This window comes from Panthera onca, chromosome D2 (assembly GCF_046562875.1).
Source record: "Panthera onca isolate mPanOnc1 chromosome D2, mPanOnc1 haplotype 2, whole genome shotgun sequence".
Lineage (NCBI taxonomy): Eukaryota > Metazoa > Chordata > Mammalia > Carnivora > Felidae > Panthera > Panthera onca.
Window position 1 is genome coordinate 81732457 of NC_138349.1, and position 13285 is coordinate 81745741.

A 13285-nucleotide genomic window follows, 5' to 3' on the forward strand; every position below is an offset into this window, starting at 1 on the left:
CATCTTAGTGAACAAACATTTGTTCTCCCAGTACATCAAACAAAAGTGTGAACGCGAAATGCTGGAGTCTAAATAATGGTTCAAAATCCGGGAAGAGATGGAAGGTGTTTAGTTGAGACTAGTTTTCGAATAAGATGAAGAATCCCTCGATCTTACAATGTATTACTTCAGTAATGACAAAACAGTTTGGTTTTTTTAGGTAAACTCTACAGCTTGGAGATCAAGTTGTACTCTACCTCATACTGAGCCACAAGTTCCCCATATGGCTACAGCTCTAAAAATTAACGTCCTCCCAGGTTGCTAGATAGGATGCTCAAACTACAAATCTGTTCATTGGAACAACATGATTTTTTTTTTTTTTTTTTTTGCTGTGGCATTTTCTCAAAAATACTATTACACACACACACACACACACACACACACACACACACACTAAAAAATAGCTTAACAGGATGTGAACGTGCTTAAGAGTGGCCAGAGCGGCTGGGTGAGTGGAGGGAAATGCTAAGGGAGTGGGAAGAATGGTTAGGAGGGAACGCAGTAATCTGGGAAGTAAGTTCCAGACAGCTACATATAGGCAAATTGTATGGTAATGCAAATGTTTATTTTCAGCTTCCACTTGGCAGAAGACAGTCCGAATTCCAAGGATCATTAATGAACCACATGAAATACCCATCTTAGAGAAATATATTCTGAAAACTTACACTTACATCTTCTGGTTTGGTCGTATGTGTGGCTCCCAGATATTTAAGGGCATGCATCAGTTCTGCAGGTGACAAGAGGAAAGCAACCAAGGGAAGATACAAAAGTTGGTTGTGCCTGGAAAAAAACAGCTCTTATTTCTTTACAAGTTCAGTGCTGCCTTCAGTGTTAAGATGACGATCAGGATTATATGCAAAAATAGTATCAAGTGAATGATGACGGGTTGGAGAGCAGAAACCTCAAAATGATAACATGACTATAAAAAACAGTAAGTACAATGCACACATACATCAAGTTGTAGATTAGACAGAAAAATGGCTCATGGCCACAGCCTGTTATGAATCGACCAAAATGTCAGAACCAGCGGTCAGTAAATTTTGGCTTAACTCAGTGATTTGGTCACCTATTATGAATGAACTTGTTAGCCAAAGATCATTTTTCGATGTACAACTTTTTACATATCCCATCCTGGAGAAGACCGCTGGATTTTACCATAAAATTCTTCAGTTTCAGGCATATCCTAAATGGGAATAATAGCACCAGAATAAACATGATCTCTGTAGCATTAGCTAAACTGGACCACACTTACCTTCCAGCCTGAAGAATTCACTGTTAAGATGACTATATGGTCCTTTTAGCAATAAAATTAAACGATTCTTAACATGAGACCTTTAAACTTTCAGGAGAAAGTCTGTAAATCAAAAATTCTTTAGTCGATGTGTCAGACACCAAGTAAATGTTAAGGGCTTGTAGAATAAGCCCCTTGGAAGAACTACGTCCATTCTATTTTATATACTTACATTCTGAGTCTAGTGTACGTACATATAATGCGTACTCAAGTACTGATGTATTGACAATATTAATTTGTGACAATCAGGATCGAGGAAAATCTTCAAGAGAAGACACGGCAGTTAAAGTAAATCCCTCATTCAAGAATGAGATGTATAATATGTCCTTTCACAGAAAATGGAGTCCCCGCAACAATACTGCCAGTTTCCATGAGTCAAGCGGCAAGGGAATTGGTGAGAATACTAAATTTTATGCTGGTTACCCCGAGGCACAGAACACAAAAAAGTCCTTAACTGTCCTTATTTGGATCTACAAACAGGATGATGGACATGAACGTTGGTTATAGTATTCTCTTCTTTGCCCATTTACCAAAAAAAAAAAAAAAAAAAAAGAGAGAGAGAACACCAGACCTTTGCAGGCACAATCAGAGGCATATTGGTACACCAGGAGTATTTACCAGCTAATCATCTATTTTATGAACATAATTCATTTGAGGATCAATCATCAACAGATGGTCTATGCAACTTCTTTTATAATTTCAGTATATAGTTGTGATACTTCTTATCTAGATTTTTAAGAAAATGCATTTCCATTTCTCTTAAAGTGGAAATTTACTTGAGGAAATTTCTATCAGAATAAAACTGCCTTATATTGCCTGATTTAGTCAAAGCTGCTTGAAACTCCAACTTTTTACCATCATTTACTGCCTGTATCAACACAGCAGAAAAGACCTGATAATAAAGTCACAAGAATTCTGTTTATTATTATAGCAAACACTTTCACAGCATCTGACAAAACTCAGAAGTATCTGAAAAATGGGTTCAGATCTACGAAACTAAGCCAGCCAGGATGAAATCTTTATGGGGGGTGGGGAGGGGAAGGGGGAGAATGGAAAAGCAATAAATAACCAAAAGATACATTTCACATAGAGGCAAAATATAAAAAGAGGCAAAGTGATAGAATGAAAAAACAAACAAACCAAACTGCGAAGCAAAGGACTAAGAAACTTTGATTCTTTCCGTCTTACTCGCTGCTAATGGTCCCCTTTGTCCCTCCACCGTTACAAATGCAGAGCAGCTAAGGTAGTAATTAAGGAATGGCCTCGCAAGACTCACCAGGAGGTCAAAAGGAATTACTGAAAAAGTGTTCAGATACTTTATAAAATATCTGTTTTATTATACTCTGTCTTCCTTCGGTGAAGGTGTCCTTTGAAAATCACACTCTATTTCTTAATATCGTTTCGAATCCTTCACTAGAGAGGCTAGCTTCTTCCAGAGTGACGCTCCAGGGGCTCCGCCTGTTTTCCGCGGCAGACGGATGACAGCAGAGCCGTGCCACCTGCGGGAAAGCGAAGGGCAGCACAACCGTGAAGTTACGATCATCCCTGGGGCAGATGCTGTGACTCCAGCACCCTCAAGGATCACTGTGAAATCATATTGTGTCAGTGTGAGAGTTCTTCTACAAATAGGAAGAATCTAATTGCTGTCAACACGTGCAGTGCCGGCTATTTTTCCCAACAGACTTTTCCCCCGTAAGACAGCTGCCCTGGGAGGACCGCTGCTTACACACCCCTGTCCAGATTCAAAAAGAAACTCGACATCTTTCTGTGAAAAGACAGCAATACACAAGTACTGGGAAAGCTTCCTGCAACTGCGGCTTGCCCAGCCACTCCAAGCGCGGGGTCACTCCCTGACGGACGGAAGATCCTGTCCGGTGACTCATAGCTCATCAGACGTGTTGTTCACCTTTGGTAATTCACACTCGTCACTGGCGCGACAGCTCTGGAGGAGGTCCCTGTAGTGCTCCTTGAGATCCTCATATAGGGAAGCAGTTTCCTGGGAGTGAGCCAATGGCAACACCTTTTCATTCAATAGCATCTGCACCCGGAACTCTTCTTTGGGGGTCTTCGCATTCTTACAATGGTAAAGCACAAACATGAGGTTCGAGGCATAGGGCACAATGTGGCCACTTCGGAACTTCCGATGCATCTGTTCCTTGTAATTGTAAGCCGTCAGGGGCTCCTTGTCTTTGAAGTAGCCCATGAGAGAGAGCAGTGGAAGAAGGGTCTCCGCGTGACCGAACTGCAGGACGACTGGAGAGGAAACTGGCTGAGACCTTGAAAGACAAATGGAGAAAAAATACGTGTATGTATTTGTGTCGTGGAGGTAATATCTACAGTAGTGAGAAGGAGCACACAACGTTCTCACCTTTTCAAATCTTTATGTACAGACGCCAACGACACGGCTGAGGTTCTGTGTGGCTGAGAACTGAATGTTTCACACTCAGGGTTAAGTTCCCCGTTCAGGATCGCTGTGGTATTGCGAACCCATCTAAAACACTGCACACACGCTCTTCTTTACATAGAGAGAAGAGAGTCTTCACTAGGAGATTAACGACCTCGAAGCAGGTGTGGATTTCAAAAGTGTATGGCCCTTCCGTGAAGGAAACTGAGCACACTGGCCCTTAGTAAACACTGATTACTCCACGGAGGGCTTCTGAACGAACCTCAGGCGCTACCGTATCTGTATCTGGGAAATGGGGACAAGCAATACTCAGTCAAGGTCTTGGCTCAAACCTGTCTGAACAGTGAATGGTAACTCATGTACTCCTTCAATGTTTTATAAGACCTGCCTTGGGCACTACATTGGGAAGAGAACCACAAAGGGCAGAGAGACAACCTGTTCCAGCCGCCCGGCCGTGTTTGTGGCTGGAGTGGAGTCTGCACGGGGCCAGCAATACAACAGCTTTCCACACCATGAGCTAGGTCACCTTTTTTTACTGCAAGTTTTCTATGCCTTCTATGCCTTTTCTTGGTAAAGGCTTTTTTTTTTTTTTTTTTTAAATATATACACAGCAGCAAATGACTTAGTTTTCCCCCAACTTTAATAGAAAGAATATAACTTTGCTCTTAAACAAAATCTGTAAATCTACTCAAACACACTGAGCCGTCTAATCGATTAGCCTGCCAGCCCCACACCAGATTACACACTTGGGGCACCTGGGTTTCCCAGTGGACAGCAGCATTTGAGCAGGTTTGGACCTTCATGATTCCCCACAAATTCAGACAGAACTAGAGAGCAGATCCCAAACCCAACGAAAACATTTACAAATAACAGTAGGGAAAGGTTTTCTCAGTGAATCACCAACAGCCTCAGACCTGAACATGATCAGTGTCCGTGTGGAAAAGTGTGTTGAAAGAGCTCACACCTGGTCGTGGGTGCTAAGAGAACTCACACCCGCAGGGTGCAGAGAGAGCGCACTCCTGGAGGGTGCAGAAAGAACTCACACCTGGTGGGTACTGAGAGAGCTCACACCGACAGGGTGCAGAGAGAGCTCACACCTGGTGGGTGCAGAGAGAGCTCACTCCTGGAGGGTGCAGAAAGAGCTCACACCTGGAGGGTGCAGAAAGAACTCACACCTGGTGGGTACTGAGAGAGCTCACAGCTGGTGGGTACTGAGAGAGCTCACACTTGGCGGGTGCAGAGAGAGCTCACACCTGGTGGGTGCAGAGAGAGCTCACTCCTGGAGGGTGCAGAGAGAACTCACACCTGGAGGGTGCAGAAAGAACTCACACCTGGTGGGTACTGAGAGAGCTCACAGCTGGTAGGTACTGAGAGAGCTCACACTTGGCGGGTGCAGAGAGGACCACGTCAGACCTCTCCCAGGGCTGGAGAAATCTAGCCACCAGGAACTCTCGAAACAGCCACTCCAAGGCCCCATTCTAGCCCAGAGGCTGCACACACTAGAAGCTGTGGGAGGGAGTCAAGACTGAGTCGGACAGGGACAGCAAAGGCCAAAAAAAGCGCCAGTCGGATCAAGGTCAGGGCAGCAAACCAGAACCAGGAGATCTCAGAAAGCAACCTGCCATTTTCTGAACAGCACACACATACAGTACCAAAGAAGGGAGCCCCAGGAGGTTAAAGAAGCAACCTGACGTGAGCCGCCTTCTAAATATTCAGAGAAACTAAATGCACATTAAAATGAGTGATAGAGAAGTAAATAGAAGAATAAGGAGCAGAAAAACATCCCTACAAAAAATAAAAGTATACAGTACTAGAAATACTCAAAAAATACATAGAAACTGTAACATACTATTTCTCAATTATCCACTACTCTGAGATTAATATTCTCTAAAAGGGAATAAGCACTTTAAGAAGAGGGAGTTGGGGGGGGGGGGTTACTCCCTCTTCTTAATTGGTGTATTTTTTAATTCAGTCATCTAAAGTATTTAAAATCTGTATTTATTTCCAAGAAGCATCCCCCTTAGGCCCAAAGTTACAAAGCACTATCATTTAGACCACAGTTATATTTGGTTTCATCTGCATAACTGGTTTTGAATTCTGCATTATTTGTCAGTCTTTAAAGATTGGGTGGATCTCAGATTCTGAAAAATCCACAGATTTTTGGCTCCTCTTGAAAACCTAAAAGACCTGACAACATATGCTCCCGTAAGGCAAAAAATAAGCTGAACAGGAATAAGGGTTACTCCGGAGAGGACATATATACCCACAGCCCAGGACATCTATCACTGCACACTGTCTAACCAAGATGGATTCATTCATTCCTTACCTGGTGCCTTTATACATTTGAATAAATGCAAGCCAAAGCTAATACCACTGTCATAATGTAAATATAATGGAACTTAACAGTAATACATAATAAGTAAGTCATGTAAAAATATAGTCGACCCTTGAACAATGCAGGAGTTAGGGGCACCAAACCTCTGTGCTGTCGAAAATCTGTGTACCGGAGCACCTGGGTGGCTCAGTCGGTTAAGCATCCGACTTCCGCTCAGGTCATGATCTCGCGGTTTGTGAGTTCGAGCCCCGCGTCAGGCTCTGTGCTGACAGCTCAGAGCCTGCAGCCTGCTTTGGATTATGTGTCGCCTTCTCTCTCTGCCCCTCCCCCACTTGTGCTCTGTCTCTATCAAAAATAAATAAATGTATTAAAAAAAATTTAAAAAAATCTGTGTACCACTTTTTGACTTCCAAAAACTTATCTACTAGCTTCCTGTTGATTGGAAGCCTTTTTGATGATAACATAAACAGTTAAGTGACTGTTTATCATAGACTACTGATTGACTGTATATAATACACTGACTGGAAGCTTTTCTGGTAACATAAACAGTTGATTGCTGTTTTTTATAATATGCTATTGACTGTATATAACACATAACACATTTTGCATGTTACGGTGTATACATACATAATGCAATATATTACATATTTTGTATGTTATATGCATTACACGCTGTATTCTCACAGTAGAGAAAAGAAAATGTTAAGAAAGTCCTAAGAAAGAGAAATCACATTCACAGTACTACACTGCATTTATTGAAAAACAAACAAACAAACAAACAAACAAAAAACAACGCCCATGTAAGTGAACCCACCCAGTTTAAATCTGTTGTTGTTTGAGGGTCACCTGCTCTGGTTTACGTTTTAAGTCATCTAGTACAAGGAAGCAACTGCAAAGCCAGGACAGGCTCTCATCCTGATGCTCCATTACCGTTATCCAAAGGATCCATCAGGATGGGAAGAGGTCAGGAAGGATCGCAGCAATACCTCCAGAGTCCTGCAGAAAGACCAGTCAGCGACCCTCCTCTCTTCCCCACTGAGGAACTCCAACAAATGTAAGACAATATACGATACAAAATTTTCTAGTTTCAACCAATTACAGCAAGATTATCAATGAACTGTTTTACACTCTTTTTCTCTATCAAGCCTTCGAAATGCAGTGTGTACTTCACGCTCACAGCACATCTCCATACAGACCAGCCCCATTTTCAAGTGCCGAATGAATGAGCACGTGTGGCTCGTGACTACTGCGTAGAACTGTATACAGCATACCCACATAGGAGTATATGACAGACAGTGGTGACGACAGCCCTATATACTTGGACTCAAAAGTCAATCAGATAAAGAGAAAATGGAAAGAAAGATATGAGACAAATAACAAGCACATGTATAAAAAAATGCGTGCTAGGGAAAGGGAAGAAACCAACACGGCTATGTACAAATCATGAGTCCAAAGTCGCAGTAATGACATCCAAGCTACAGAAAAAATTAAATTTAGGTTGGGACCCACATGTAAGTTTTAAACCTGAAGGCTCTTTATGTAGAAAGAGCAATCAAACTTCGTTTTCTGTTTTGACTTGCTTTACTGTCACTTATATGTTAAAATCAGCTATTTTTTAGAAGAAAGTTGAGGAAAACTATGCTTTGAAAATACTCAGGAATTTTATGGGAAATCAAGTTAGTTTATATATTAGATTTACACAGGGAGCTCTGTTAACAAAAATAAATGTCTTCTGCCATTTGATACATCTAAATTAAAAAAAAAAATGTTTTACATTTATCGCAGCATTATTTATAGCGGCCAAGATAAGGAAGCAGCCCAAGCATCCATTCACAGATGAATGGATAAAGAGGTGTTCTATACATGTGGTATATACACACAATAGAATATTACTCAGCCATAAAAAAGGACCCATTTGCAACAATGTGGATGGACCTAGAGGGTATTATGTTAAATGAAATTTAAGAAACAAATGAACAAACGGGAAATAAAAGAGACAAAAAACCCCAGACTCTCGAATACAGACAACAGACTGGTGGTTGCCAGGGGGGAGGTATGCGTGTGATAGCTAAAGTAGATTAAGAGGTACAAACTTCCAGTTACAAAATAAATAGGTCACAGAGATGAAAAGTACAGCATAGAGAACATAATCAGTAAGGTAACGCTGTCGGGTGACAGATAGTGGCTATACTTATGGTGACCACTGAATAAGGTACAGAACTGTTGAATTATTACATTGTACACCTGGAACGAATATAACACGGTATATTAATCATACTTCAATAAAAAAGTATTCCAGGCAAATAGTTAATTCACCAATAGTTAAATTCACCAATACAATAATAATAACTTGAGACAAGGATAACTACTGATTATGGGGCGAAAACTAACATAGCCTTCCCCAAAACAGTCTTAAACACGGAAAACACTAATTTGCTTAGAAATCCAAATGTGTACGTAGGAAATACGGAACTTACAATTATTTGCAGGTTGTATTTTCTACAATAACCAGATAAAAATATTTTAAGCTTATAGGGGTGACAGGTCCGATCATTCCCTGCCAAGTGCCTGGTACCATGCTAGGTGTTTTTTGCTGTTTGTGCTTATCTGTTTTTAGAAGGGGAGGAAAAAATAAGAAAGGTTATAAAGATGAAAGAACAAAAAATCCGAATAAAACATGTTCCTGGCTCTTGCAGATTAGCACTCGTGTGTTAAGGGAACTGAACAAAAGGAAGCAAACCCTCCTGGCTGGGGAAGAGCTGGGTGAACTTAGAGGAGACGGTGTCTCAGCAGGGTCACAGATACATTCCTAGTAAGTCTTACAACAGAAATGCTGCCCACTGTGGCTCAGTAAAGGGTCACGGCTGGTTTACCCTACGACGTGGATATTATCATCGCCCGTTAACAGACGAAAAAACTGGGGTTAACTTACTTATCTAAGTGATCTCTTAACTCACTAGAAAAACACTAGCTATTAATTTGTTTCGTTCATCAATTTGTTTCATCCATACCTGAAAAGAAGGATCATTTCATGGGCTGTATGTAAATCAGTCATAAATGTGTGTGCACAAATCTTTATTGAGCATACAAGACACTTAATTGGTTTGGTTTATGGCTTTTCAAAAATGTCAAGGAAGCAGACTATCAAAAATCTGGCTTAGAGAAATTTTATCCCATAGAGAAAAAGCTTATTAAATAGAAAAGAATGCCTTAGGATATTTTATAAAATATATTATCAACATGAACATAAAATTGAAACCCTGAAGTAGCCTAAAAATTCTTTAAGCACTTTCAAGTTTTACACAATTTTAAAAATCTCTTTCTTGATTTTGGCATTAAAAAATTTCAGGGGCACCAGCGTGGCTCAGTCGGTTGAGTGGCCAACTTCGGCTCAGGTCATGACGTTGCAGTTTGTGAGTTCAAATCCCATGTCGGGCTCTGGGTCAACAACTCAGAGCCTGGAGACTTCTTCGGATTCCGTGTCTCCTTCTCTCTGACCCCTTCCTGACTTGTGTTCTCTCTCTCACTCAAAAATAAATAAACATTTAAAAAAAAAAGAAAAGAATTCAGAGCTCACTAAATGTCTAGGTTGGGTTAAGGCAGAAAGAATTTAACACACTCTTAAATAAGGTAAGAAATCTAAAAGAATGTTAAGTATTTTTTGTACTAACTCAAAAGTAGTTCCATTAAATTATAGCTCACAATATAAATCACTTCAGTTTCCAACATAATTGTTTTTCTTCACTATTTTATGTTTTCCTAGCCAAATTCATCTTAGTAATCCTTAATGGTTCCAGTGTTAAAACTAAATGTAATAATGTAATCTTCTTCAAGACTCCCCAAAAAAGTAGAAGTAAAACGTCTAACTTATAATTACGAGGTATAAAATTCCAAAGAATAAAGCCAATAATTTTTCAGCCATTTTATACACTCTAGTACAAATCAGGGATCTCCTTATAGTTAAGAACATCAGAATGCTTTTTTTCTTTTCTTACAATGATTAAGCAACACGTAAATTGATTTTTTACTTTATTGTTTGAAACTCAACTGCCAAAATATCAAACTCTAGGTATACATTTTTTTAAAGTTTATATATTATTTTGAGAGAGAGAGTGCGCGACAGAGCCCGATGCAGGGCTTGAACCCACGAACCGTGAGATCATGACCTGAGCCAAAGTTCACAAGGCAAAGTGATACCCCCCAAATTGGAGACACAGACAGCGGGCATCGGGGCATGGTGGGAAAACCTCAACTGTTAGTGACGAATGGCTAGGGGCTCAATATGGGCGAGTCAGAGTTAAAAACATCGAGGGACCCTGGGGAGCACCCACACTTAGTGAGTGTTACCTCCAGGAACCCAGCCTGTGGACAAGTCAGAGTTAAAAACATCGAGGGACCCTGGGGAACACCCACACTCAGTGAGTGTTACCTCCAGGAACCCGGCCAGGTCCTCACAGTGAATCCCTTCTTGTTGCTGGCAGGGGGAGGGGAAAGGAACCATTCTGAAAGACACGGAGCTTTCTATTCCTCTTAACAAGGCCTACCCTCAGGAGAAACTGTTCTACCAGAGTCTAACTTACCTAGGGGCAGGGAAATACCCAGTTCTAGCCACCTCCACCCGTCCTGTGCCACCTAAGGATGGGGAAGTGAGAAGCACTGGTGCCGTTCACAGCCTGAGCCACAGACTCATCAAAAGGCTGAGACCTCATCCCAGGTCTACAGGAGTATACACCTCACCGCCACATTACTAAGGGCTTATCTACCACAGGTCTTTGTATCCAGTACGTCATGCCCACTTTAAACAAAAAAATTACAAGGTATACTAAAAGGCAGAAACATAGTTTAAGGAGACTGAAAAAACATCAGAGCCAGAATCAGGTATGGCAGATAAGGGTGGAATTACCAGGAATTTTTAACTATGACTAATATGTAAGGGCTTCACAGGCGCCTGGGTGGCTCAGTTGGTTGAGCATCTGACTCTTGATTTCAGCTCAGGTCATGATCTCATGGTTCATGGGATTGAGTACCACGTCACATGAGCATGGGGCCTAAGATTCTCTCTCTCTCTCTCTCTCTCTCTCCTTTTGCCCCTCTCCCCAGCTTGTGCGTCCACCCCTCCCATGATAAAAAAGAAAAACAACAACAAATATTAACGTGCAAAAATGGATGGATAATGTAAGTAGGGAGATGGAAATTCTAAGAAAGAATCAAAAAAGTACTAGACATTAAAAAAATGGCACAGAAGCGAGGAATGTGTCTGTAACCTGGACACAGACAGAATCTCCAAGTTGGGGCATAACAACAGAAACTTCCCAAACTGAACAGTACAGAGAATAAACACTGGGAAAAGCAGAACAGAATATGCAAGAACTGTGGGGCCATCACAAAAGGTTTAATTAACATGTGTAATGGGAATACCAGAAGGAGATGAGAAAGACAGAAAATGATGCAATATTTAAAGCAATACTGACTGAGAATTTCCCCAAACCACAGATCCAGGAAGCTCAAACGGCAAGCAAATAAAAACAAAAAACCACAAAAAAACCACCCACTGTACCTGGGCATACCATATTCAAACTTCATAATATCAAAGATAAAGAAAAAAATCTTGAAAGAAGTCATGCAAGCAAGACAGTGAAGTATTTCTGTATTGAGAGAAAAAGCCCACCGACATAGAATTTTGTATCATGCAAAATCATCCTTCCAAAGTGACAGAGAAATAACGGCTCTCTCAGACAAAAATTGAGGAAATTTGTTGCCAGTGGACATGCCTCACGAGACATGTTAAAAGAAGTTCTTCAGAGAAAGGGAAATAGTTGTAGGTCAGAAACTCAGATCTACATAAAGAAAAACAGTGAAGACGAATAAGTGAAGGTAAAATAAAAATGTTTATGATTTCTTTTTTTTTTTAATTTTTTTTAACACTTCTTTATTTTTTGAGAGACAGAGTGTGAGAGAGGGAGAGGCAGAGAAAGAGGGGAGACACAGATTCCAAAGCAGGCTCGGGGCTCCGAGGTGTCAGCACAGACCCCGACGTGGGGCTGGAACTCACGAACCGACAGATCATGACCTAAGCTGAAGTCGGACACTTAACCCACTGAGCTACTGTATTTTTTTATTCTTAACTGACCTAAAGATAATAATTTGCTCAAAATAATAATAGCAATAACGCACTTGATTATATATGCGTGTTCATGCGTGCGCGCGCACACACACACACACACACACACACACACGTATGTTTATGTGCAAGTAAAATGAATGGCAGCAATGACGCAAGGGACAGGAAAGAAGACTGGGAACAGTTTGTTATAAGGTGCGTGCACTACCCCTGAAGTGCTAACAGTGTTATCTGAAAGCAGACTTAGGTTAGTTGTGCAGGCATATGGCAAATTCTAGGGCAACCACCAAGAAAAGAAATACAGCCGATATGCTATGAAAGAAGAGGAAATGGAACAATACAAAATCCTCAACTGAAACCACAGAAGTTAGAAAAAGTGTGGAAGATAAAATCGGAACAAAGAACAAGGGCAAGAAACAGCTAATTGTAACAAATATGGTAGGTATTAATCCAACTGTATTAACAATCACTGAAAAAGTCAACGGACAAAATATACCAACTAAAAGACACAGATTGTCAGAGTGGACCAAGCACAAAACCCAACTACATGTTACCTACACGAAACCCACTTTCAATGCAGATTAAAAGTAAACTAACGGAGACAGATATAGCACGCTAATGAACACTGATCAGAAGAAAGCAGGAGTAGCTATATAAATTCAGACAGAGCCAACTGCAGAGCAAGGAAAGTTATTAAGGATAAACAGGGCATTGCATATTGATGAAGGGGTTACTACTCCAAGCAGATAGAATATTCCTTAATGTGTATGTAGGTATGTGCCTAACAGAACAAAATGCATGAGGCAAAAACTGACAGAACTACAAGAATAAACAGATCAACTCTCTCTTATAGTTGGAGACTTTAACAATCCTCTACCAGAAATGGGCCAATCCAGCAGGCTAAAAAGTCAGTAAAGAGAAATTAAGCTCAACAAGACCGTGAATCACCTGGATTTAACCGACATCTGTAGAGGATTTCATCCAACAATAGCAGATTATACATTCTCCTCAACTTCACATGGAAGATTCACTAAGAGACCACATTTTGTGACACAAATCACATCTTAAAAAATTTAAAAGAACAGAAATTGTGTG

General features: G+C 40.8%; 1 protein-coding gene across 2 annotated transcripts in view; it reads right to left on the reverse strand.

The window, feature by feature from the left end:
- Positions 1–2229: 2229 nt before the first annotated feature.
- Positions 2230–13285, reverse strand: part of MINPP1 (multiple inositol-polyphosphate phosphatase 1) — a 47563-nt gene continuing 36507 nt past the window's right edge. The window contains exons 5-6 of one of the 2 annotated variants that reach the window (XR_009613200.3): positions 6884–7065; positions 3496–3606 (exon numbers count right to left, since the gene is read on the reverse strand). Coding sequence is in view for 1 of the 2 variants with exons in the window: in XM_060643001.3 (XP_060498984.2) it covers positions 3210–3606 (397 nt within the window). In the remaining variant the exon portion in view is untranslated. Of the gene's footprint in view, positions 3607–6883; positions 7066–13285 lie in introns of both variants that reach the window. The other variant, XM_060643001.3, reaches the window with a different exon arrangement.